General features: G+C 45.4%; 10 protein-coding genes across 10 annotated transcripts; 4 read left to right on the top strand and 6 right to left on the bottom strand.

Annotated features, from left to right (window-relative positions):
* Positions 1–1219: 1219 nt before the first annotated feature.
* BBS8 (tetratricopeptide repeat protein 8) lies at positions 1220–3800 on the bottom strand. The gene is made up of 4 exons (XM_020956965.2): positions 3639–3800; positions 2782–3224; positions 1609–2672; positions 1220–1472 (listed from the first exon to the last, which is right to left on the bottom strand). Exons 2-4 carry the CDS (start codon positions 3188–3190, stop codon positions 1254–1256), a joined length of 1692 nt encoding a protein of 563 aa, XP_020812624.2. The 5' UTR covers positions 3191–3224; positions 3639–3800; the 3' UTR covers positions 1220–1253.
* Positions 3801–4893: 1093 nt separating this feature from the next.
* Positions 4894–5940, bottom strand: LOC110187556 (ADP-ribosylation factor-like protein 16). Its single transcript, XM_020956945.2, has one exon. The coding sequence runs from the start codon at positions 5671–5673 to the stop codon at positions 5083–5085; it is 591 nt and encodes a 196-aa protein (XP_020812604.1). The 5' UTR covers positions 5674–5940; the 3' UTR covers positions 4894–5082.
* Positions 5924–6575, top strand: LOC110187557 (uncharacterized). The gene has a single exon (XM_020956946.2). It carries the CDS (start codon positions 6108–6110, stop codon positions 6552–6554), a length of 447 nt encoding a protein of 148 aa, XP_020812605.1. The 5' UTR covers positions 5924–6107; the 3' UTR covers positions 6555–6575.
* Positions 6576–6778: 203 nt separating this feature from the next.
* Positions 6779–7551, bottom strand: RpLP1 (Ribosomal protein LP1). Its single transcript, XM_020956947.2, has 2 exons — positions 7362–7551; positions 6779–7219 (listed from the first exon to the last, which is right to left on the bottom strand). Exons 1-2 carry the CDS (start codon positions 7431–7433, stop codon positions 6953–6955), a joined length of 339 nt encoding a protein of 112 aa, XP_020812606.2. The 5' UTR covers positions 7434–7551; the 3' UTR covers positions 6779–6952.
* A 291-nt stretch (positions 7552–7842) lies between these two features.
* On the top strand, positions 7843–9847 carry LOC110187555 (trypsin alpha-like). Its single transcript, XM_020956944.2, has one exon. The coding sequence runs from the start codon at positions 7843–7845 to the stop codon at positions 8599–8601; it is 759 nt and encodes a 252-aa protein (XP_020812603.2). The 3' UTR covers positions 8602–9847.
* LOC110187553 (F-box-like/WD repeat-containing protein ebi) lies at positions 8586–9907 on the bottom strand. Its single transcript, XM_020956942.2, has 2 exons — positions 9523–9907; positions 8586–9457 (listed from the first exon to the last, which is right to left on the bottom strand). Exons 1-2 carry the CDS (start codon positions 9751–9753, stop codon positions 8621–8623), a joined length of 1068 nt encoding a protein of 355 aa, XP_020812601.2. The 5' UTR covers positions 9754–9907; the 3' UTR covers positions 8586–8620.
* Positions 9884–11062, top strand: LOC110187554 (ribonuclease H2 subunit A). Its single transcript, XM_020956943.2, has one exon. It carries the CDS (start codon positions 9965–9967, stop codon positions 11009–11011), a length of 1047 nt encoding a protein of 348 aa, XP_020812602.2. The 5' UTR covers positions 9884–9964; the 3' UTR covers positions 11012–11062.
* A 127-nt stretch (positions 11063–11189) lies between these two features.
* LOC110187552 (transducin beta like ebi) lies at positions 11190–15724 on the bottom strand. Its single transcript, XM_020956940.2, has 2 exons — positions 13992–15724; positions 11190–13928 (listed from the first exon to the last, which is right to left on the bottom strand). The coding sequence occupies exons 1-2, from the start codon at positions 14047–14049 to the stop codon at positions 11857–11859; spliced, it is 2130 nt and encodes a 709-aa protein (XP_020812599.2). The 5' UTR covers positions 14050–15724; the 3' UTR covers positions 11190–11856.
* AP-2alpha (adaptor protein complex 2, subunit alpha) lies at positions 15462–22672 on the top strand. Its single transcript, XM_020956953.2, has 9 exons — positions 15462–15837; positions 16675–16942; positions 17703–17914; positions 18306–18761; positions 18824–19413; positions 19470–20394; positions 20455–20738; positions 20796–21000; positions 21111–22672. The coding sequence occupies exons 2-9, from the start codon at positions 16879–16881 to the stop codon at positions 21186–21188; spliced, it is 2814 nt and encodes a 937-aa protein (XP_020812612.2). The 5' UTR covers positions 15462–15837; positions 16675–16878; the 3' UTR covers positions 21189–22672.
* Polr1B (RNA polymerase I subunit Rpl135) lies at positions 22140–26420 on the bottom strand. Its single transcript, XM_020956949.2, has 2 exons — positions 26204–26420; positions 22140–26143 (listed from the first exon to the last, which is right to left on the bottom strand). Exons 1-2 carry the CDS (start codon positions 26291–26293, stop codon positions 22844–22846), a joined length of 3390 nt encoding a protein of 1129 aa, XP_020812608.2. The 5' UTR covers positions 26294–26420; the 3' UTR covers positions 22140–22843.
* Between the last annotated feature and the right edge of the window lie 56 nt (positions 26421–26476).

Below are 26476 nucleotides of genomic sequence, written 5' to 3'. Positions count from 1 at the left end.
GGGATGCTAGAACCAGTTGAGAATCATATGTACAGATGAGCGAGATTTGTTTTGAAACAAATTTAAGAGCAAGCATAACTATGATCAGTGATTAACTATGAGCATTAAGTAACTATGATCAGTAATTACCTATGAGCATTAAGTAACTCTGAACAGTAATTACCTATGAGCATTAAGTAACTATGATCAGTAAGTATCTATGACCAGTAAGAATGTATTATCAGTTACTAACTTTGAACACTAATAAACAATGACTTGCAACTTTTGTAACACAACACATTTCTAAGACATGGCTGGAAGCAGTCACTTCGTTCCGGGGATGCTAGAACCAGTTGAGAATCATATGTACAGATGAGCCAGATTTGTTTTGAAACAAATTTAAGAGCAAGCATAACTATGATCAGTGATTAACTATGAGCATTAAGTAACTATGATCAGTAATTAGCTATGAGCATTAAGTAACTCTGAACAGTAATTACCTATGAGCATTAAGTAACTATGATCAGTAAGTATCTATGACCAGTAAGTAAGTATGATCAGTTACTAACTTTGAACACTAATAAACAATGACTTGCAACTTTTGTAACACAACACATTTCTAAGACATGGCTTGAGCAATCACTTCGTTCCGGGGATGCTACAACCAGTTGAGAATCATATGTACAGATGAGCGAGATTTGTTTTGAAACAAATTTAAGAGCAAGCATAACTATGATCAGTGATTAACTATGAGCATTAAGTAACTATGACCAGTAAGTATCTATGACCAGTAAGTAAGTATGATCAGTTACTAACTTTGAACACTAATAAACAATGACTTGCAACTTTTGTAACACAACACATTTCTAAGACATGGCTTGAGCAGTCACTTCGTTCCGGGGATGCTAGAACCAGTTGAGAATCATATGTACAGATGAGCGAGATTTGTTTTGAAACAAAATTAAGAGCAAGCAATGGAACTATGGAGTTATTCCTCTATATAATTTTACTGGTATATATCTCGGAGCATGGCGAATCGGTGGACTATATATCTACATATATATAGATGCTATAGGAACGATCGGGAAATTTTTTAGAAAAATAATTATAACTTTTACAGTTTTCAACAGATTTTCATCAAATTTTATATGTATACAAACTTTGGCGTCCTTTCATGTTTTTATAAGGGTTTTTAAAGTGCAAATCCACCTGATTTTCGTCTTTAATTATTTTCTAATAGTTGTATCTTAAATTTGATTTATTAAACTTCAAGTTCATAGCTTATAGTGCACATCCATAAACTGCAAATTGGTGGTTATCTCTTCGGCTTCAGGCATCACATCCTTGGCTGCATTTAGATAGGACTTGGCCCCCATAACATCCCCACCTTGGGCAGCCAGGACAGCCAGGTTATTGAGAGCTGCCCCGTTTTGGGCATCCGAGGTGAGGCACAGTTGGAGGCATCTTCTGGCCAGGTTGAAGTCACCAGAGGTCTAAGACAAAGTTAAGTAAAATAGTGGGATTCATTGCAGTAATAACATATAAATTTATAAGAAACGAATTACTAAATAATAAATATTAATATAAAAATTCACTTCGAATTGAATAATAATTAAAACCAAATCTTACCACCGCCACAAAGCTAATATTGTACCAAATATCCGCCTTTTGCTCGGGTTGTGTGGCCATGGCCAAGGCTCTTTGAAAACAAGGCAGAACCAAGTCGATTTGTCCTCCATAGAGACAGCACAAGGCTATGTTACAGTACAGCTCCGAGGAGTGTGCTCCAAGGGAGAGAATCCTGCGGTAATACATCAAAGCCATTTCCGGATTATTATCGTAGAAGTAACCCACGGCAATGCTGGCCAAAGACTCCACATTTATGGGTTGCAGCTTGGCCACCAGCCTGTAGAGCTGCAAAGCATCCTCCTGCTGCTCCATGGCCTGGTGAATCCTCGCCTGCTCCAAACGATAGGTGACATCAAAGGGTCTAGTGTCCACCGCTTCGCTGATTAGCACTAGAGCCCTCTCCGGTTGCTTTAATCTCTGATAGAGTCGGGATAGGAGAAGATATGTATCCGGATGTGGAAAGTTGGCCAGGGATTGCTGTAAAAAGGGTTCCGCTTTCCTTGGATAATGCAAAGCTAATAAGCATCTGCCCATTTGCTGTTGCCACCACCAGGAGAAGGATGAGGCTCCACTACCGGCTCCACCGGGCTTCTGCCGCTGTACTTCCATCACCGCCTGGCAGAGTGAGTGAGCCTTCTGGACATCGGCCTCGTGGTAGTAAAGGAACTGGAACAGGGCCTTCACCAGTGTCTCCCTTTCCGCATAAATCGTAGGGTTTAGACGAGATGCCTGGTACAACTTGGAGGTGGCATCACCCACATTGAATGCGGCTGCAGACGTGGCCCGGACTCGGGAGGCGGTGCCACACCGTGAGGCTGGTCGTGCTCCGCCGCCTCCCAACGAGGATCCTGGACGACTAAGACTCGTCCCTGGCCGGGCCACTGCCGCGGATCCTGGCCTGGAGCTATTCAAACGACCATCACTGGAGTGGGCTATACCAGAGCCCCTGCTTTTTGCCAGTTGCTGCCTTTGGCTGGTAAGAGGACGTGGCTGAAAGGCGGTCTTGATGCTGCTACCAGGACGAGCCGCCGTCGCTATCCGCTCGAACTCCACTTCCTCGGTGGCTGGACAAAAAATAATTAATAAATATTATTAATATACATACAAAAAAAAAACAAGAAATTTTCACAAAATTAAAAATCCATTAAACAATTAAAGCCTCTGGTTACTCACCCTCATCCCCGGCATCGTCCACCTCTAGATCGTCCAGGTAGACGCGCTGCGTTAGGGCGCGCATCTTTAATTGCCACACGCCCTCCATCAGCCAAGTGGGCATCATGATGGATGCTCCCGAATCTTGCCCGGCTCCTGCCACTCCTCTGGGCCTGGGGCCAATGCGTTGCAAATTGCTACCGAATCTGCTGTTGCGCCCGGCATCGTGCTCCGCCTGCTGCTGCTGCTGCTGATGCTGTTGCACCTCCTCCTCCTCTTTGGTGGCAAACAGTTGGACATGACCATCGTGACCGGCCTGCAGGAGTGCGTTGCACAGCTCCGCACATCTCTCGTAGGAGCGGCGGCGGTAGAGGGACACTGCCCTGAAGTAGTCCAACTCCAGTGTCGCCACCGTTGTTGTCGTCGTCATCGTCCTTCGCAAGAATTATGCACAGGAAACAAATCTACAAGTATATGGAACTCATATCGATTATTTAACATTTTACATATATGTTTAAAAGCTTATGACATAATTTTCTCCTGGTGTATCCAGTATTCTCTGTCCGCTGTCCAAGTGTTTGAATTCCTTGGGTTTTGGTTCCTTTTTCGGTCTCTTCTGCAGAGCTTCTTCGATCGCTGGAATTTTAAAACCGGATGCGTGTCATTCCTCCTCTGCCCCTCCATCCACGCCCCTTATCACCGAAGCCAGAGACCGAAATCCAGCGGCATCAGGAATGTGGCTGCTGCTTCCTGCGGCTCTCTCCACCTTCTTCTCCACTCCTTGGGGGATTCGGTGGTTCTTGGTTCTTGGTTCTTGTCTCTCGTCTGCATGCCATCTAATTTTTCTATGCCCATAATTTGTACCTCCGCCAGCTTACCTCTCCACCGCACGGCACCTAATTTGTGGATTCCGATTCCTCCGCTGCTGGCTCTATATCGACTGGCCTGTGGCAGGTACTCGAAGCCGGGGAAAGGGTCTTTTCCGGCTGTGCAAAGGTGATTGCCATGGATACCTTCGACGGCCAAAACATTAATTGCCTAAGCACTGCGCCTGTCCTGTTCCCAGGTCTGGAAGTCACCCTGTTGGGACAATCTGGATGAGACCACCCTGTGAATATACCTGGGTTTCTAAGTCTAATTTGAGCTCTTACTTGTTAAAAGTTAATTGCTATTTCGGTGGCAGCATATTGTTGTTTAATAAAATTGTGCGGAAGCACCTTTTAAAATACAAAAATTTCTTTTTTTTGTGAGATAATCCAAGGTACTTTTGGGTTTGATAATATTATAGTTATAGGAAAGGTCTAAGGGCTTATAAAAAGTCACTAGAAATTTAAAATACGGTTAAAAAATCTTTGCCAAACAATTGTAATATATTTAAATAATGATTGTTAAATGACTTGCAACTTATGTAACACAACACATATCTGAGACTTAGTCGACAGCAGTCTCTTCGTTCCGGGGATGTTAGAACCAGTTGAGAATCATATGCACAGATGTGCGAGATTTGTTTTGAAACAAATTTAAGAGCAAGCATAACTATGATCAGTAATTAACTCTGAGCAGTAAGTAACTATGATCAGTAATTACCTATGAGCAGTAAGTATCTATGACCAGTAAGTACCTATGACCAGTGAGTAAGTATGATCAGTTACTAACTTTGAACACTAATAAACAATGACTTGCAACTTTTGTAACACAACACATATCTGAGACTTGGTCGGCAGCAGTCACTTCGTTCCGGGGATGCTAGAACCAGTTGAGAATCATATTCACAGATGTGCGAGATTTGTTTTGGAACAAATTTAAGAGCAAGCAATGAAACTATGGAGTTATTCTTCTATATCATTTTACTTGTATATAAGTCGGAGCATAGTGAATCGGTGGACTATATATCTATATATATATAGCTGCTATAGGAACGATCGGAAATTTTTATAAATTATAGCTTGTCCAGTTTTCAACATGTTTTCATTAACTTTAATATTAGCCATTATATATTAATCTAATCTAATTTTGTGTAAAATGTTATGAAAACCGGACTACTATATCATAAAGCTGTCATCCAAACGATCGTTATATGTATATAGAGGAAAGTGCAAGAATGTGAATGTAAAACTGTTAATATAAAATGTATAGGTGCATGAAAAGAAAGCAGGCATTACTTTATTGTTTTGAACATAAGTATTGATAATTTATATTATATTATTTTCAAGTGATCGAATTTCAATCTGCAAGGGTATACGAACTTCAGCGTGCCGAAATTTGATTCCCTTCTTGTTTTAATTTATTTAAATTCCCTTTATATTATAATTAGTTTGTCGTCTAAGGCCTCTGCAGCCAGTCGTAGATGGGATCAAGACCCACCTTGGTTACCGCACTGGCTTCCACAATGGTCACCTGCTGACGGATTTGCTTCTGCAGCTTGGACATCTGCAGCATCAGCAGAGCTTCATTCCTCATCTGACGGTAGGAATAGTCCATTTTGGCCAGGACCAACAGGATCTTGACCTTCTGCAGCCGGGGTTCGGTAAGAATCGAGTAGAACAAAACACCGGCAGCGGAAATCTGGCAGAGATTCGAAGTGTCCACCACATAGATGAGCTTCTTGACATCCTCGAAGTACTGTCTCCATAATGGAGCCATACTGCCGCCAATTTCCAGGATCTGTATGGACTTGGGCAGATTCTTTCCGCCGTGCGGAATGTTAACCTGGGCAGCACCATCGGTGGGTGGAGGCGGAGGCCTGGGCTTGTCGCCATTTGGTGACTTGGTGGGGAAATGGATGCGGTAGATGCCTGTCCCAATGGTGGGCATGGAATAGCTTGTCTCATCGATGGAATCTGGGTCCTGCAGAGCCTTTAAGAGATGAGTTTTCCCTGCCCTTTTGGGGCCCAAACAAATGCAGGAGGTCATGGTTGTTTTTGACTTTATATATTGATTAAACAGATGCCAGTCACCTTGGTAACCAAGAAATTTAGAGAGAGTAGATTTAAATTTTATGCATTCCAAGATAATTTCTATTTATTTTGTTCATTTTTATCCCCCCTTTGGTAAATTTTAAATTTTCTTAACGGTTTTTCAATTTTAAATACTATAGGAAAAACAATCGGAAACGATAAATGCAAAATACTTATTAATGGAGCACAGAAATATTTACTAGCACCCTCTGGCGGAAATAGGGAAACACGCACAATCTGTAGACAGTATCGATAGTGAGATCGATGTTTTTGTAACTTTAATACTCAATTTATAGCATTCTTCAAAAATATAGATCTGGTTACACCAACTGCTGTCTCATCAAAACAAATCAAAATTGAAACAATTTTTATTAAATTATCTAAAAAAAAATGACTACATCCGTCGAAAAACCACGTGAAATCGGCTTTGAGAAGCAGTTTGCCACGAACGTAAACGGCGTGCCCACAGAGATTGTGTTCCAACGCTTCGGCAACAAATGGTTTCTGCTGGCCACACAATTCGGCAAGATGCCCGGCATTTACAACGTGCAGTTCGATGTGGAGCGGCAGAAGCGGATTCTGCCCTCCATGCAGAATCCCTATGACAATCCAGAGTTTCATAGGTCGGTGCCCATTACGATGACGGTGCGCCTGGGCCTGGACACGGACGAAATCCGCAGCGCCATACAATTTCTGATCAATAAAACGGAGCTCAATGAATGTCCAACACAAATCGAGATGGCACTGGGCCTGAAGCAAATCGATGGACCCCATCTGCGAGCCCTGGCCAAGGTTATCAACGAGGAGATCTTTTTGTCAACAAATAAACACAAGTAACTGTGTAACAGTTTTTGTAAATGTTCATTGTTTCCATGGGCCTTTGTACAGAATTTTGTTATGTCCAATAAGCTTGATTTAGTGTACTACTTAATATTGTACTGCCATGATATAAAGATTTATAGGGCAAGCTCCGGCGACTCCTTGGTATAAATCTCCAGCAAATCAAGTCACACAATCACTGTAAATAACCCCCACTGCACCACAGTTAATAACTGCGCTTCTACTGTTTCATAGCAAACGTTTTCTATATTTCCTCGAGTTTTGTACATTAAAACGTGTACGCAGTTCGGAAAAAACACGAAAACACGTCCACCGAGAGGATTAGATCACAAGCACAACGGATGTCAGGTCGTAATGTGGATGAGGGCCTAGGCCCAGTCTTTCCATATCCCCGCTTAATCGAACAGACCGAAGCCCATGTCGTCGTCGGACTGGTCGGACTCCTCTTCCTTCTTCTTGTCCTCCTTCTTGGCCTCGGCGGCTGGAGCGGCAGCAGCAGCAGCGGGAGCAGCTCCGCCGGCAGGGGCGGCACCAACTCCGGAGCCGATGTTGGTGATCAGGTCCTTGACGTTGATGCCCTCCAGGGCCTTGGCGAAGAGGCCGGGCCAGTAGGGCTCCACCTCAACGTTGGCGGCCTTCAGGATGGTGTTGATTTTCTCGCCCTGCGAACGCGGGAAACCGAAAAATATTATTAGCACACGTTCCTAGGGCTTCGTGGGAGTTGTGGCAGCTGCAAATCATTCAGCAACTTGGCGCGATGGCCAAAACTGCGAAGGATTTGCAGACGCACAAAAATACACTCACAGTGACGGCGACATCATCATCGACCAGGATGAGGGAGGCGTAGACGCAGGCGAGCTCGGCTTTGGTGGACATGTCGAAGTGCTGTGGCTAATTACTGATTGTGCAAGTTGCCAAAAATTAATTTGTTTTTAACAAATGGCCTTAGCTCGGAAAGAGAACAAGCACGCTGGTTAAAATCCTAAACCGGAAAGAGATGATTTCGCAGAGAAGTGTTGCCACATGAAAAAATCCCTAAGTCCCTAACGCCTCAAAAATCCCAAACAGTTGGCGACATCCGCGCACTATCGATACATCGATTTTGTGCAATTTTGAATAGTGTAACCAACTAAACAAATCGCATAGCAAGCCCGGGATACGTTACTTGAAAAGAAAATCAAGTTTCTTTTACTTATTTGTCTTGAAGCCATGTTTTTAGAATTTACAATTACGAAGATGCCACATAAATCGCTGTAGATTCCCAAATTCCTAGTTCACTCAGAAAATGCTCATCCACAGCCTCCTTCTGCTCTTGGCAGCGCAATTCCTATCCGCAGTTGTGCCCACGTCTGAAAATCACATTGTAGGCGGAGTACTCATTGAAATCGACAAGGCTCCCTGGCAGGCGTCGTTGCGACATGAGGGAGTCCATATATGTAGTGGCTCCATATACAGCAAGACGATCATTATCACTGCTGCGCATTGCCTCTGTTTTGAGAACGGTACAAAATATCGAATTAATAATTTGTCAGTTAGTGTTGGATCCACAGCAAGATCAAACGGAACTGTTTTTCAAGTACAAGCAAAAATTTCCTATCCGAATTATACAATAGATTCGTCCGAAAATGATATTGCCGTCCTACGATTGGAAAAACCTCTCGTCCTTAGCGACACAGTGCATCCAATCGCTTTGGTCAACAAGCATCCTGCCCCTGGAACCATTGCCTCTGCCACGGGCTGGGGCGTTACTGGATTTAACTCGGACTCGTCTTTCATAGTTCCTGAATTTCTGCAGGGCATCAATCTAGAAGTGCTATCCCTTGAGTATTGTGAGAACTTCTATGAGGATCCTGTTCCGGAAAATAGCATTTGCGCTATGCCCGGAATATGCGACGGAGATTCTGGAGCCCCTTTGGTCATTGACCGAGAACTTGTGGGAGTTGTCTCAGCAAGTAATAGTAATTGCAATGGTCCTTCGATCTCTACTAGTGTGTTCTATCTCAAAGATTGGATTCTACAATCTATAGATGCTTTGAGTCAATAGGTTTTAATCGTTAATGAAGTTAGTGATGTGGTTTTCGCCCCCAGATGCTCCCCAGATCCAGGACGAAAATACTGCCGTCGGTGGCACCAGCTCCCACCTTAGTACCCTTGGAGTTCCAGCAGACTTCGAAGATACCGCCAGTGCCCTTGTAGCTGTGCATGAGCTGCCCAGACTGCGTGCTCCAGATGTGCACGAACTTGTCAAAGCTGCCGGAGGCCAAGTTCTCGCCATCTGGAGTGAAGGCCACCGAGTAGACAGGCTCCGTGTGCATGCTCAGCGTGTGAATACAACTGCCCTGTTTCACGTCCCAAAGCCGCACCGTGGAGTCGAAAGAGGCCGAGGCGAGGATCAGATTTGGAGACCACTCAATTGTGTAAATGGGTTTAGAGTGCCCGTGCAAATCGTGGCAGTAGTTATCTATGTCCATACTCCAGATCTTAATGGTCATGTCGTCGGAACAAGACGCCAGCAGCTGACCCTGTGGACACCATTTGATCGCATTCACCTCATCTGTGTGTCCCTTAAGGGTCTTGATTGGCTCCTTCACTCCGAGCCGGCAGATGTGGATCCGCTGATCTGTGCTGCAAGATGCGAAAGTTTCATTTGTCTGCCAGTCAATATCCAGGACGGGGCCAATGTGGAAAGCAAACTGCTGTGTGCACTGGCCGATAGATGCGTCCCAGATGATCGTTGTCTTGTCTACGCCCGCGGTGAGAATGTACTTCCCGCCTTTGTTCCACTTCAACGCGAAGATGGGACCGTTGTGTTGACTTAAAGTGGAGACGAGTTGACCGTCTGCCTTCCAAATCCTGGCTAATCCATCATGACCTCCAGTCGCTAGCAGGGAACCATCGCACTATTAAAAAGGTATAAACTTATACTGACGGAATGAGTCATAGGATAAGAGTATCTTGCACATACGTTCCAGTCCAGGGAAGTTACATCCTTGTTACTGGAGACCTCGATGCCACCTTCCTGGATGCAATGGCGTAGGACGTGGTGATTGGAATTGGTGTCTGCATCGGACATGTCCCATATCCTGGCAGTGCTGTCTCCTGAGCCACTGGCCAAGTTATCCCTGCTCGGACTCCAGGCACAGGTGAACACATCGCTCTTGTGGCCTTGCAACACACGGGCCTCCAGAATCTCCATGATCACAAAGACACTCTTTGACTTATTTAATAAACTATCAAAACTACATTCGTACAAAAAATGATTAGATGACAAAATTAGTTTTTGATAAAATAATCGATGCTGATCGATAGCCCATATCGCAGTATTATTAAATGCTTTGAGAATATCGATATGAACTATAGAGTGACCGTTCTTTCACCAAAAAGTAAACAATAAAAAGCGCGCAAAGATGTCCGACCACGAAGATATAGAAATTAAAAAAGAAAATCAAACTATAGCTGTAGATGAAATAGAAAAAGATGAAAATGAGGTCGACGAGGACTTAAAGGAGCCCAGCAAAATCACCTCCTTGAAGTCCCTGGGACCGTTCATAGCCGGAAAAGAGAACAGCAGGAATACTGTTTACCTCAGCGATGTACCGGATGTCTGTAAAGATAAACCCTGCATGCTGGGCGTCGATGAGGCTGGGCGTGGTCCTGTCCTCGGCCCCATGGTATACGGAATCTCCTACTGCCCGCTGGACAGCAAGAAGGCTCTCGAAGATCTGGGATGCGCCGACTCCAAACAACTGACCGAAGAGAAGCGCGATGTTATATTCAATGACATCAATACCAAGGATTATGCCACCAGCTGCATCGGCTGGGCCGTGGAGATTATATCGCCAAATACCATCAGCACCAGCATGTACCGGCGGTCCAAGTGCTCCCTGAACGAGGTTTCTATGGACTCTGCAATGGGCTTAATCCAACAGGCGATCGACGCGGGCGTCAATATAGCCGAGGTCTATGTGGATACGGTGGGTCCACCGGAGAAATACCAGGAGAAGCTGCTGAAGCGCTTTCCCAACTTTAAGATTACGGTGGCCAAAAAAGCCGATTCCACCTATCCCATTGTCTCGGCGGCTAGTATCTGTGCCAAGGTCACCCGTGATCATGCTCTCAAAGTGTGGAAGTTCCCCGAGGGTCTGGTGATCAAAGACAATGCCTTTGGCAGCGGTTACCCGGGAGATCCTGTCACAAAGCGGTTCCTGGCGGAGCATATCGATCTGGTCTTTGGATTCCCTCGACTGGTACGTTTTAGTTGGTCCACGGCGGAGAATGCGTTGGCTGATAAAGCCTACAACATGGAATTCGATGAGCCGGACACCGAGAAGCCCAAGTACGCCGGTACAAAACTCACCAAGTTCTTTAAGGGCACCACCAAATCGGGAGAGGTTATTCGCGAGGAGAGCCGCTTCTTTAAGCAAAGACATCTGGGAAATGTCATGGATTTTTAAGTTATTTAAAAATTTAGATTAGAAAAATAAATATAGATTTTTGTCAACTAAGTTTAAATATGGTTTCTATAACTCCCAATACCAAAATTAAAATAAAAAGAGCTAAGACTTCTCTATTAGTTTTTGGTCTTAGAAGTTTGACCCTTTACAAGATCCCGTATAAAAGAAAAGACTCCAATTAAATTTTAGCTTTAATGGATTTTGCTGTTGTTTTCGCCAATCTCGTGTTCTTAATAATTCTTAGGCTTACGTTCGTTTACAGACTACGTGGGATGCAGTTACACTGTTCTGAATGTATGCGTGAATCGGTCCGATCAGATCTGAATTGATATCCCTCCGGCTTACGGGTAAAAACGGGAGCGGAGGGAAATATAGAGGGATACGGGTAATTAAGGTAATTGGCATCATCTCGATCGACTCGACACAATAACAAAATGCATAAAGTTATACTAAACGATTTCTGTATAAAAAAGGGGGACATATCCTTAGAAACATAGAGCTTATAATTAAGTTTAAAAAAGAGCAGCGAGCAGCGTCCCGCAGATCGAAGGAGGACAACAACCAAGTTGGAGCCCTCGAAATCCTTGGGGCATTTCGTTCTTTTTTTGTTTTTGTGTGACTCGGGGGACTAAGCGTACGAAAAAGACAGTGGAGAAAAAGCGAGAATATATAACCTTAAAAAGCTAATTAGAACTTAAAGCAGATACAAATACAGATTGCTAGGGCGGGATAGCTTAGAAAGAAGTTACATATAGCCCGGTGTTCACTTTCTAAGTTTAAAAGGGAACCTTCGGGCCCATAGAAGCGTTTTCTCAGTAGACGAAGCCAAGCTTCTCCGCCTGCGATCAGAACTTTCGCAGATCCAGGACGAAAACACTGCCATCGGAGGCACTTGCTCCGACCTTGGTTCCCTTGGAGTTCCAGCAGACCTCGAAGATACCGCCGGTGCCCTTGTAACTGTGCACCAACTGTCCAGTCTGCGTGCTCCAAATGTGCACGCACTTGTCAAAGCTGCCGGAGGCCAAGTGCTTTCCATCCGGACTGAAGGCCACCGAGTAGACCGGTTCCGTGTGCTTGGTCAGCGTGTGAATACAGCTGCCCCTTTCCACGTCCCACAGCCGCACCGTGGAATCGAAAGACGCCGAGGCGAGGATTAGGTTCGTGTTGGGATTATTGGTACCGGGTCCTGTGGGTGACCATTTTATCGTATAAATTTCCTTGGAGTGCGCCTGCAGGTCGTGACAGCAACGATCTCTGTTCATGCTCCAGATCTTCAGGGTCATGTCGTCGGAACAAGACGCAAGCAGCTGACCCTGTGGACACCACTTAATCGCATTCACCTCATTCGTGTGTCCCTTGAAGGTCTTGATGGGCTCATTCACTCCCAGCCGGCAGACGTGGATCCGCTGATCGGTACTGCAAGAGGCGAACGCCTGATTCGTCTGCCAGTCAACGTCCAGAGCCGGAGCACTGTGGAAGGCAAACTGCTGTGTGCACTGGCCCGTGGATGCGTCCCAGATGATCGTTGTCTTGTCCACGCCCGCGGAGAGGATGTAATTGCCACATTTGTTCCATTTCAGCGCAAAGATCGGACCCTTGTGCTGCCCCAAAGTGGAGGCCAGTCGTCCGTCCGTTTTCCAAATCCGAGCATAGCCGTCATAGCTTCCGGTCGCTAGCAAAGAGCCATCGCAGTTCCAGTCCAGAGATGTGACGTCCTTATTGCTGGGAACCTCGGCGCCGCCTTTCTGAATGCAATGCCGCAGCACAAGCTGGTTAGAATTGGTGTTGGCATCGGACATATCCCATATTCTGGCAGTGCTATCCCCGGATCCACTGGCCAAGAGATCCCTGCTCGGATTCCAGGCGCAGATAAACACCTCGCTCTCGTGGCCTCGCAACACTCGAGCCTTAGAGTCGGGAATCTCAATGCTTACGTCGATATCCATGGGCACAAGGGCTTCGGGGGCTCCTGCGCTGCCGCCGCCACCACCGCCACCGGTAGACGACGAGATTGTTCCACTGGGCGCCGAATTTTGTGCAGACGTTGAACCCGCTTGGACGTTGTTTCCTTGAGCTCCCACTCGAATCGTAACCGCTCCGCTGGATGCCTTGGCTCCTGCCGCTGCCGATGCTCCGCTTGCTGCTGCAGAGTCTGGATTTGAGGTGGAGACAGCGCCGCCGGTAGGTGCCACCCCACTTGAGGGTTGCTCTACGCTGCTGGAGGTGCTGCTATTGCCGTTTGTCGATGTGGAAGATGCCGCGTCATCGGTGCTGGTAGCATTCGCGTTGCCAGCACTGCCGCCGGACGAGCTTCCCGGCTCATTGGAGTTCTGGGCTTTCTTTTGACCTGCCGCTGTGGTCGCAGCATCCGCTCCGGAAGCCGGTGTACCTGTGTTATTGCCTCCGGCAGGTGTCGCTTGATTGCCTCCGGCTCCATTGTTTCCAGTGTATGATGCAGCTCCCGTGCTGTTTGCCGTGTTCCCACTGGAGTCAACTTCACTATTATTCTGATCCGTGGGCGTACTGGTGCCCGTGGTGCTGCCCGTACCGGACTTGTTACCAGCTCCAGCGCCTGTTGCCCCTGTTCCAGGCTCAATTTTTATATCGGGCTTGGCGTTACTGTTGTTGTTGCTGGCACCGGCAGGGGCCGAGGAGTCCACTGCCCCCGGTTTGCCCGGCTCCGTTTTGATAATGGGCTTCGGCGGTTTCACTTCCGGCATAACGGCGTCAATCAGAGACAGTCCCTCGATGGGTCGCGCCACCTCACCATCCTCGCCCACACTCCACTCCACCTCCGTGTACAGGAGGCCCTTCTGCAGTATGGTGAGGAGGGCTGCGGGCGGCACTAGCGCTCCATTGATATTGCTCTGCGAGATGTGCGACTCGATGCCAAACACATAGGCCGAATGCAGAAAGCCTGTAAAAGCGAAAAGCAACCATTATTAAGGCGGGCTCTGTGTGTGTTATCGTCTGTACGCACCCGACTCCTGCAGGTATCGGTAAACCAGGAAGTTCACCTCGTCGCTGGAAAAACTCATGGCTGCCGGTGGTTGACTCCTCCTCGCTCGCTCACTCTCACTCTCCAATATCCAGTCTTTCAATCCCAATTATTATTTTGCGGTGCGATAATTAAACTCTGCTGCTGCGTAACACATGCGTCTGCATCAGGCACGCTCTTCCGCTGGCACTGTCCCGCTGGCCCTCGCTGGAAACTGGAGATGCTCCTGGTCGCGGATCGTCGGTGGGGTTTATCCTGCTTTGCTAAATCTGTTCGCTGCTTGCCGCAAGAGCATTTTACATATTTTTTTCCACAAATAAAAACGCGTTTCTGAAACGCGCAAAAAAATGGCGGAGTAACCGCAGGGTGTCGCGTGAGCGAGGTGGTGCACAGCGGCATTTTGTGAGCGAGACCAGTGACGTCACAAAGCGTGGTTAATACAATTAACATCTGAATAATATTATTTTAATAAACAACTAGCATGCTAATATGCTTACTAATAAAATAACACATTTTTTTAACCTTTGCAGGGTTTTATAAATATAGTCAGATGTTTTCAATGCAGTGAAGGAGACTTTTCCGACTCCATAACATACATCGCAAAATTTTGAGAAAAAAATTATAACTATTCCACTTATCAATTTCTAATTTAAAATATAGCCATTTTGTACTTATCTTAAATTTCTGTTATAATCTAACATCTATATCGAATATCTGCCAGAAAAAAAAAAACAATCGAAAATTATTAAAAAAAATTATAAAATAGCTACCATAGAAACAATAGGAAAATTTTTAATTTTAAATTATAACTTTTACAGTTTTTAACATATTTTCATCTATTGTAAATATTGTCATTTTCTTCTGTTTAGAAATATCGGTTTTAATTTTATGGATATTTAATTATTATGATGATGATTATATAGTGTCCTTGGGAACAATACAGAATTTATAAAAAATTAAATAACTGATGTTTTTCAAAATATTTGCATCTAGTTTTTTAATATTTCAGAATTTGAATTTAATTTTATGAAAATCGGACGAATTTACAATCGTTAATTGTAAATCTGTAAATAAAGTTATGAAAAATGAAAACTTTTGTTTAATATATTCAAAATTGTATTAATGATATATCATGTTTTTTCCAAATATTTGCATATATTTTTATATTTCAGAATTTCGAATTTAATTAAATGAAAATCGTAAATTGTGAAGCTGTAAGTATGGTATGTATGCATAATGGAAACATTTGTTTGTAAAACTTCATAAATTATATGTCATGGAACCGTCTATAGACTTAAATTAGTTTGTCCTTAATTTTTAAAAACATAAAACATATAGAAAATCGTACGTATACAGTCAACAAAACTGATTATATGCCCTGTGACCTCACTACGCAATGAATCCCACCTTAAAATCTAACCCAGCCCTGACGCCGTCAGACCAAAAACCCCTGGTTTTCGCGGTATTCTTGCTTCGCCTTCACTTCGACCACACTATTCGCTATACTCGCGTCCGCTAGATGGCTCCACACACAGGCAGCCAGAGAGAAGAAAAATCAATAGAAATTTTCATTTTCGTGAATTGCTCTGCGTTCGGCAATAGTTAACAACAAATCCGCGGCGAACAGCAAGGCGAAGCATCTGCCAGGTGGAGTTACATAAAGTTCAGTCCCGCGATCCACACATTCCGCCAGCCAACACCCCGTAGGCGAAGCCCAAGCCAAGCGCTCGCTCCGCAAAACTCCGATCTCCTCTCTGCCTCAGGAATTCCGGAACGCCAACGATTTTCCCCTGCTGCTGCTGCTGGTGCTCCGAGTGAAAAAAGCAAAGTAAGCTCCCCCGAAATCCACAATACGCCCATTAATGTTTGTTTCGGTGGCTCCGCTTGGGGTTTTTTGGCGAAACGCCTTCGTCATCCAGCGGAGAGAAAAAAAGTGACGTGACATGAAAGCAAGAACGGGCGCACAAAGAGCGAAATAAAAAACACAGAAAACAGAACATAAAGCGCAACCGAAACGGAAACCGAAATCGCAACAGAAGCCGGTGGTCAAAATAAAAATATAATATAAGGGCACAAGTGCACAACGGCCAGCGCGAAGGCGATAAAAAGTGGCGAGCGAGGTCGGGGAATGAATCTTTATCAGCGTGCAAGCAAGCGCTGCCAAGTTGCAAATAAATCGGTTGCCAAAACTGCGGGGGAGTTCCCTTCCCCCCATCCCCTTTGTTTTTCCCGTTCAAAAATGTCAAAGTTCGCTTAAAGCAGTTCGCTAGATGCACTGAAACAAAAACAACTAGACTTCAATTGATTGGATAAAACGGTTGTAAAGCTTTTTTTATTAACGGAGAACCGATAAATATTGATAAGATTTACTCGGACTGTTCAAACATATATATTTATAAGCAGTATTACTTTTATAAACATTCCAAAAGATTCATGAATCATGGTCTTGATACTTGATAATCCTAAACTACAGTTGCCGTTTACAATTTCAAAGGAATTGTTTAAATATCTGAAGTTTAACTCAGTGCTATATGCTTAAATTACATTATTCTTGTTAAAGCCTTAGTGTGTTACCCACTTTATTAAAAGAAAACCACCTTCAATCGATCAATAAAACCATTCAATAACTAAATCCCACAATTAATCAAATTTCCCTCTCTTCCAGCCCTTTTTCAGGTCCGCAAAAAGAGTCACGAAGAGACCCATAGAAAGAGAGTGATCCGGAAGCGACACAGAGAGAGAGCAACAGAGAAGATCCAACGTCGAGTTCGAGCGATAAGAACGCCTCGAGACTCGGCCGCCTCCCATCGACGATTTTCTTGCGCCCCCAGTTTGCATAAAACCAGCGAAAATTAACAAGCTAACTACCATGGCGCCGGTGCGGGGGGATGGCATGAGAGGCCTGGCCGTCTTTATATCGGATATAAGGAACTGTAAGTGCAGATCTCTTTTTGAAGAAGCTCTTGGGTAACCCCGTAACCAGCATTAAATCCAATTGAGCGCTACGTCGCTCACAAGAGATTTTCCATAGGGGCGGAATCAGCGCCATTTCTTGATCAATTACCAGGAGCAGAGGCACTCACAATAAAAGCGGGGCGGCACTAAGCACCAAGTACAGTGAAGGATTGTGTTGAATAACAATTACTTATAGTTTAGAATTTCTTTAAATTTTTAAAAACTACTTCATATTTATCATAGCTTTTCTAGACCAATTTTTCTTTTCAACTTTCAAGCTTAGATAATACTCTACTTTCCCCTGTATTAGGCGAGTACTGTAGGTACTTCTATGTGTTAGTGAGCAGCACAATTGTTTACCCGACGCTTCACTGTGTTGTCGCATTATCGTATCGCCAGTGTTTGCCGTTTGCTGGTCACTAGTTACTGGTTTCGGGAACAGCATATCTGGGAGAGCTATAGGCTTCGCCGCCGCGGATCGGTGACTGGTACTAATTGGCGCCTATGTGACCGCCGCCGAAAAGAGAGAGAGTGTGAACCCGAGGAGAGAAAAGCCGCACCATGCAGTGCAAAGAAGTCAGCGGCTCTCCCATCACCGATCAATCATCATGCGGCGGAAAAGAAAGCGAGGCTTCCGTCGACGAAACTCTACTATTTTACTGTGAATTCTCCTTTTATGACCTTGACCCCATTTCCACAACACCATACTAATTTTCGATTTCAACTACTTTTCCACAGGTAAAAGCAAAGAGGCGGAGGTCAAACGCATAAACAAGGAGTTGGCCAACATAAGGAGCAAATTTAAAGGAGACAAAACCCTGGACGGTTACCAGAAGAAGAAGTATGTCTGCAAGCTGCTCTTCATCTTTCTCCTCGGCCACGACATCGACTTTGGCCACATGGAGGCGGTCAACCTGCTGTCCTCCAACAAATACTCAGAGAAGCAGATCGTGAGTGCCTCAATAACCATTTAACTATTAATCGAGAAAGGGAAAATAATTGAACTGCAAAGAGAGGGGACTTTAACAAACAATTATGTAGGAATTTGTTGTAAACAAAATATATGGAGAAATCTAAAGGAATAATTTGAAAAAGTTGATATTGAATATAAAGAAAATAGTTGCACAACCTTTTGATCGATTAACTCCGCATTTAATATGCTGGAAATGTTAAAGAAAACCAGTTAGTCATTCTAGAATTTAAATTTAAATATTCAATAATTCCCGATAATTTCAATATTTTTATCTAAAATGCAATATTCTTATATCCAAAAGTTAAATAATTCAATGTTTACGATATTTTTGATTTAATATTAACCCTTGTCCCTTATTTTATTTCCAGGGTTACCTGTTCATCTCGGTGCTGGTTAACACGAATAGCGACCTCATCCGGCTGATCATTCAATCGATCAAGAATGACTTGCAGTCGCGGAATCCCGTGCATGTCAACCTGGCGCTCCAGTGTATCGCCAATATCGGCAGCCGCGACATGGCCGAGTCCTTTTCCAATGAGATACCCAAGCTACTCGTCTCGGGCGACACCATGGACGTGGTGAAGCAGTCGGCGGCGCTGTGTCTGCTGCGTTTGTTCCGCTCCTCGCCGGACATTATACCGGGCGGCGAATGGACCTCACGCATTATCCATTTGCTCAACGATCAGCATATGGGAGTGGTGACAGCGGCCACCTCGCTGATCGACGCCTTGGTGAAGCGCAATCCGGACGAGTACAAGGGTTGTGTAAATTTGGCGGTATCTCGTTTATCCAGAATTGTGACGGCCAGTTACACGGATTTGCAGGTGGGATTTTTGAGATATAGATTTAAAAAATAAAATGTTTAATTGAATTATTATATCTTTAGGACTACACTTACTATTTCGTGCCGGCTCCCTGGCTTTCGGTGAAGCTTCTTCGCCTGCTGCAGAATTACAATCCAGTAACCGAGGAGGCGGGCGTTCGGGCTCGCTTGAATGAAACACTGGAGACCATTTTGAACAAGGCCCAGGAGCCGCCAAAGAGCAAGAAGGTGCAGCATTCGAACGCCAAGAACGCTGTACTGTTCGAGGCCATCAATTTGATCATACACAGCGACAGCGAGCCGAATCTCTTGGTGCGCGCCTGCAACCAGTTGGGTCAGTTCCTCAGCAACAGGGAGACCAATTTGCGTTATTTGGCTCTGGAGTCCATGTGCCACCTGGCCACATCGGAGTTCTCGCACGAGGAGGTAAAGAAGCATCAGGAGGTGGTCATCCTGTCGATGAAGATGGAGAAGGATGTCTCCGTGCGTCAGATGGCAGTTGATCTTTTGTATGCCATGTGTGATCGTGGCAATGCCGAGGAAATTGTACAGGAGATGCTTAACTATCTGGAGACGGCCGACTACTCGATACGCGAGGAAATGGTGCTCAAGGTGGCCATTCTTGCCGAGAAGTACGCCACGGATTATACTTGGTAAGTATATAATTTCAAAGATTGAAGGAGATCTTTTATTCTTCCGTCAACTCTAGGTACGTGGATGTTATCCTCAATCTTATACGCATTGCCGGCGACTATGTTTCGGAGGAAGTGTGGTATCGCGTCATCCAGATCGTGATTAACCGCGAGGAGGTACAAGGTTATGCCGCCAAGACCGTTTTCGAGGCCCTGCAGGCGCCCGCTTGTCACGAGAATATGGTCAAAGTGGGTGGCTATATTCTGGGAGAATTCGGTAATCTTATCGCCGGCGATTCCCGTTCGGCACCGCTAGTGCAATTCAAACTACTGCACTCCAAGTATCATCTGTGCTCCCCCATGACCCGAGCACTGCTCCTCTCCACGTACATCAAGTTCATCAATCTGTTCCCGGAGATTCGCACCAACATCCAGGATGTGTTCCGTCAGCACAGCAATCTTCGGTCAGCCGACGCCGAGTTGCAACAGCGAGCCAGCGAATATCTACAACTGAGCATTGTAGCCTCGACCGATGTGTTGGCCACCGTCCTAGAGGAGATGCCATCGTTCCCCGAACGAGAGAGCTCCATACTGTCGGTGTTGAAAAAGAAGAAGCCCGGTCGGGTGCCGGAGAACGAGATCCGTGAGTCGAAGAGTCCGGCTCCGCCGTCTGTCACGCAGAACAATGTGCACGTGAACAATTCGCACAGCAAGCTGAATAACAGCAATGCGAATACAGATCTCCTTGGGCTGAGTACTCCGCCATCGAATAATATCGGCGGGAGTGGCGGCAACAGCACCCTCATCGATGTCCTTGGGGATATATACGGCGGCGGCAACAACAATTCGAGCGCCGTGTACAACACCAAGAAGTTTTTGTTCAAGAATAATGGAGTTCTCTTCGAGAACGAAATGCTGCAGATCGGGGTGAAGAGCGAGTTCCGCCAGAATCTAGGACGATTGGGACTGTTCTATGGCAACAAGACACAGGTTCCCCTAACGGTGAGTGGAGCTATGATTAATAAATTATGTATCCTTTTAACGTACATTTTGGTCTTTTAGAACTTCAACCCGGTGCTGCAATGGTCCGCCGAGGATGCGCTCAAGTTGAATGTGCAAATGAAGGCTGTGGAACCGACCCTGGAGGCCGGTGCCCAGATCCAACAGCTACTCACCGCGGAATGCATCGAAGACTATGCCGATGCGCCGACCATTGAGATCAGTTTCCGCTACAATGGCACCCAGCAGAAGTTCAGCATCAAGCTGCCACTGAGCGTTAACAAGTTCTTTGAGCCAACCGAGATGAATGCCGAGTCCTTCTTTGCCCGATGGAAGAATCTGAGCGGGTAAATTACCTACAAATACCTTCAAGATACTCATTTCTAACAATTCATTTTTTTCAGGGAACAACAACGGTCACAGAAAGTGTTCAAGGCGGCGCAGCCACTGGATTTGCCTGGCGCCCGCAACAAGCTGATGGGCTTTGGCATGCAGCTGTTAGATCAGGTGGATCCCAATCCGGACAACATGGTCTGTGCGGGCATCATTCATACGCAATCCCAACAGGTGGGCTGCCTGCTGCGATTGGAGCCAAATAAGCAAGCTCAGGTGAGTCCAGTTTTTCAATTCAATAAATTCAAATAAATTTTTAAATATATTAGTTTAGGTATTATATCAACTTCTCCATATTGATTTACCATTTTTCTTTCCTTCTGTAGATGTTCCGGCTGACCATTCGTGCCAGTAAGGAGACAGTGACCCGGGAGATATGCGACCTGCTGTCGGATCAGTTCTAAGCCACAATCAATATGGACAGGAGAGAGGCGGGTTGAGATGGAGCCACGGCAACCACTTTACAATGCACAATCCCAATCACCTAGAGAAAAAAATATCAAAAGCAGAGAGCGTTTAGTTATGCCAAGCAGCCACTCCTAATCTCTCTTCATACGTACCTTTCATCTTCTCCAGCAGCAGTGAGTTTTGCGGAGTGAGCTATACCCTCTGTACCCCACTTGTCCCGTTTCCTGTTTTCTGTTTCCTCTTGATCCCTTGATTTGAGAATATTACTCGTACTTCAACACCATTTTCCACTGTCCACTATCCACCTTTCACTCACCCGAACACCCGTATCAGAATTCTTTGTAAATGTTAAGCTCAAAAAGTTCATAATAGTAGCGAAGCGAGAGAACATAATTAGATTATGTTTAAGTGTATGACAAATTATATATTGTTGCATCATTTCGAGGCAGAGTAGCAATTGGATATTATATACCTATTACACAGCAGATATACATTCATACAAGCCACATACATATACCTAGTATATACGTCGTTGTAATAAAAACAAGAAACAATACAAAAAACAAAAGGTAATTGCTTGCAAAATGACAAATATGCAAATATGCAAATCGTTATCTAAATATTTATACATATATATATATATTGATTATTGCAATTGCATCAAAACGAAATTCATGTTTAGTGTTTTTTGATTGTAAAGAGATCTGAACGATGACGAAGAGGGAGGAGAAGTTGCCGCAGAAATCTCATTAAATAATAGACAAATAATTAGAAAGAGAGACGGATCATTATTAAAAAACAAACACACTCTTTGATTAAACCATTGTTGAGCAAATTGAGAAATTTAACGAAAATTGATTCAAGATCTTATATTATAGCAGAATTTTTCGATTGATGATCCTGTGTCCTCTGTGTACTATTTAGTTTCGTATGTGTACCATAGCTAAGGTGAAGACAAAGCAAACTACATGATGTTGTGCGCCGCAATCGATTTATATAGCACGAAGTATTAACTTATCCGATGCAGGAGCAAGCCATACCATCTGCTGGACACTCACTCTCCCTTCAATCGAGAGACGGGCGGTGGCAGCGGCAGCGGCGACGGCGGCAGCCGATGAAGAACAAAGAATTGTAAACTAAAATATACATTATATAGATACTGATACTGAATACCGCGATATACCGATGGAAATTGTCATCTAATACTTATTAACACTAAACTCTCAATCCCCCTTTCGTATCAATGTGCATGTCAGTTGGAAGTTGGAAGCCCTTCTTCCTTCAAAGTGCAATAGTTAAATGTTACAAAATTCCACGAAAAAAGATTCCATTAAACAAACACACACACTACATGTGCGACTACGACAGCAACAAGAAAAGAAACCACAACTACATATAGCAAATGCAGGAATTTAACTGTAAAACGTAAACAAATATGTATTTAAATAAATAAATAAATATAAATTGAAACCATTTAAAAGTGTTGTTTATAAGATTTAAAATACTAAAATGATGATTTGTTTTTTTAAATCTCAAAAGAGAGATCCCTAAAATTTTCGGGATAAGTTTAAGTTTTTTTTTTTATTAAATTTATTAGAAATCATACAATGGATAAAAATAAAGACTAACAATAATCTAATGTGGTATCCACCTAAATCTCCTCCAGCTTGAACCTGGCATTGATGTTGACCGAACTCAGTTCGGTGACCAGGAACTTAAAGGAGAACGGAACCTCGATCACGGACACGGAGGTGTTATCCCCACACAACCGACACGTTTGCGGTTGGGAGGAGAGTCCGCCCGTTTCGGTTCGCTTGACAATCTGTTGGAGCGGCGATAGAATGGAGCCACATTTGTGGCACACCAGCGTGTGCGTTTTGTCAGAGTTGTGGAATAGACGATCCTGCAGCAGGAAGGCCGCACCATGGGAGATGAGGGCATCTCGTTCCATCTCTCCGAAACGCACGCCGCCACCGCGCTTGCGTCCCTTGATCGGTTGATGGGTACGCGCCTCAACCGCTCCCGTCGATCGCACCTGCCACTTGTCGAAGACCATGTGACGCAGCCGTTGGTAATGGACCACACCAAAGAATATATCCGCAGTCATTTCACGACCATCTACTCCGGAGTATAGCCTCTCAGTGCCGTAGTAATTATAGCCACCAGCCTCCAGCATTTTACCGAAGTAATCAATGGCCGTGTTCTCCTCGGAGAATCTAAAGGGTGTGGCATCGTAGACTTCACCGTGTATGGCGGCATTCTTTCCCGCCATCGTTTCGATCATCATAGCAATGGTCATACGGGAGGGAAAGCCGTGGGGATTGAACACAATGTCTGGGATTAAGCCGGACTCCGTGAATGGTAGATCCTCTGCTGGGTATTTCTGTGAGCAAATACCCTTTTGTCCAGCTCGCGACGCAAACTTATCGCCAATGGTAGCCGGTCGTGGCACTCGCAATGTAATGGCCACCATCTTCTTGGGCGCCAGATCAAAGGTTCCCAGCTGCCGGATGCTGTCCACCATACAATCCTCCTTCTCATCCATTTTTACCACCTTATAGGTGGCCACCTCGCCGTCAAAGTAGCAGTACAAGGGGTTGCCATAGCTCAGCTTGGAGCCGGGATGTGGCAGTCCGTCGGTGTCCAGGTACTTGGCCAGTTCCGGCATGTGCGGATGCCGGGCAAAGTAGCTGGTCTTCTTGTCCAGCGATACAAACTTTGTTTTGTAAATGCTACCATAGGCGAAGCCTCGCTCGTATGCCGACTTGTTGATAATCATGGCATCTTCCATGTCGTAGCCTGTGTAGGAGATGACAGCGACTATAGCATTCGTGCCCATGGCAAAGTCATCCAACTGGATATTGTCATAGTGAACGGGTCGGAAGAGAGGCGCTCCTGGCGTCTGGAGGCGGTACAACTTGTTGGCCGCCTGCTTTGGCCAATTCAGGCATGGTGTGCCCATCGTTTGCTTGCCCATCTGACACTGGTACATGTTACGCGGCGACTGATTGTAGTCTGGCATGGGAATCAGATTGGCCAGGTTGCTCATGAAGTGCGTCTTGGCCAGCTCCAGGTGAGTTGTGAACTCCGGATACATCTCCTTTGGATCAATGGCTATCTCCATGTACAACTGCTCCAAGGTTCCGATATACTCCACCATCTTCCACTTAAGGTTCCACACGGGACGCATCATTCGCGCCGGTCCAGTGGCTAGGAAAAGGCCCGGAAACTGTCCGTTCTTTTTAAAGGGAATAAAGCCAATCTCCATCATCTGGGGAAAGGTTCCAAAGATCTTGCCATGCCGCAAATCCTCGACTATCTGTGTGGCATCCGACTGATGAATGTGTCCGAGATGCTTGCCATCCAGGAAGACTACATATAGCTTGCCATCAGGCTTCCGACGGTTGGATAATGGTAGCATACCCATCTCGATCAGCTGGGAGGGTATGCCCTCTACCAACTTGGGATCCGGACGCTTGGAGATCTCGCAGGTCAGTGTCAGATGATTTAGCAGACCGCAGGGCGTGCCATCGGGAGTGTGGACCGGGCAAATAAAGCCCCAGGCATCTGGGAGTAGCTGTCGCGCCTCGGTGGTTCTCATCGTTGTGAAGTAGGAACCACGGTGAATAGCCCGGAAATGAGACATGTAACGCATTCGGTTAATGTTCTCTGCCATGATAACTAAGCCGCTGTTCTGCATCAAGCCAAGGCCCGTGCGACTGGCTATATTTCCCGTGGCCAGGAAGGATTCCATGGAGCGCCCCACTCCGCCCGCCTGTCGCATGCATTGCGTCAATATGGCGCTGTTCAACAGAGTATCCGGAGTGATTAGTTTCTTCTGGAGGCAGCGGCGTACCTGCATGACCCAGGACTCAATGCGCTCACCCAGATACTTCTGGTAAAGATGTCCCGGAAGGAGTACTTCCTGCATCATGGCCGAGTCAACGTTCTCCACTCGGTGTTTACCCTGGGCGCATTGGAACAGCTTCTGGACCATGAACACAATCAGCTGGAACTTCTCCTCATAGGTATTCAGGTGAATCATGACACGTTCCTTGAGGATAAAGTCAGTCACATCCTCGTCTGGCTGCCATTCCGGAACCTCGGGGAATCGTGAGCGGAATAGGTTGCCAATAAAGCTCCTGCACTGGCTGTGTGTATACACATTTTCATTATGGACTTCCCGCAGCATGGTTTGCACGCAGGAGACATAGTACTGATCTGATTCGTAGCCCTGGACAAGTCTGTTGTAGATCTCCTCGTCAGTATAATCCACTAGGCACTTAAGGATCAGGCAGACGGGCAAATACGACAACCTTTTTACGTGGGAGAACATAAACTTGGCGGTGCCATTGTTCAGATAGTGAAGTACATTGCTCAAGGACGACTCATCCTCACGCACAGTCTGCACCAACACGCCCAGGTCGCTGAAGTTTTGACCACGATCCTTCCACGAAGAACGCTTTACGCAGATGGGATGGTTTCTCCGGGTCATGATCAGCATACGAACAATCTTCTCATTTCCACGGATCACGAATATTCCGCCCCACTCGCTGTCGTGTTCGCCGTGTTTCACCATGTCTTGTGGGCTGGCTCCTCCCAGATTACAGGCCTTTGAGCGCAGCATAATGGGCAGTTCCCCGAGATCAACGTTGATGGGCGCATTCTCTATGCCATTGACACTCCAACCAAGACGCACAGAACACATGCCGGAGTAGGAAACATGTAGCTGTCTGGAGTCTGTGGGATATATCTCACGGGTGCGTACATCAATCACATCCTGGGGCACCTGAGGCTTTGAAATCCAAATTGCTGCCACTTTCAGGGAGATCTTTTCGCCGGCAGGACTCTGCCATTGGATGGGAGTCATATGCTTGGCCACACTGTCCAAGCCAACGGTCAGCATTTCGTCAAAGGAGTCCACATGGGGTGCTCCCAAGTTGGACAGGTGCTGTGAAAATAACAAAAAATTTATCAGTGTTAGAAGAGGCGAGGGCCTTTTGGATGTTACCCGGTTCAGTTTTTCTGGTATCTGTTTGAACTCCGGCCGAGAATTGGTCAGCACTGGAGTGGTCTTCATTGTCCGCATCTCCTCCAGCATTTTGCAGGCTTGTTTCTTTTAGAAAACCTCTCAATAATAATATAAGACAGAATTGCTTGCCGTTGCACGTGTTGTTTTGAGTCGGAGCTAAATGGAACTGAATCAATTTCAAATGTGAACTGGTCAGAGTGAGGTGGTTCGCAAAGAACTTAATGAAAATCATTAATATATAAATTTACGAAT

The sequence above is a fragment of the Drosophila serrata genome, unplaced genomic scaffold, assembly GCF_035046125.1.
Source record: "Drosophila serrata isolate PLE 108 unplaced genomic scaffold, ASM3504612v1 contig_275, whole genome shotgun sequence".
Taxonomy (NCBI): Eukaryota; Metazoa; Arthropoda; class Insecta; order Diptera; family Drosophilidae; genus Drosophila; species Drosophila serrata.
Note: the sequence above shows the minus strand (reverse complement) of the source record. Positions and strands in the feature narration are given on the sequence as shown.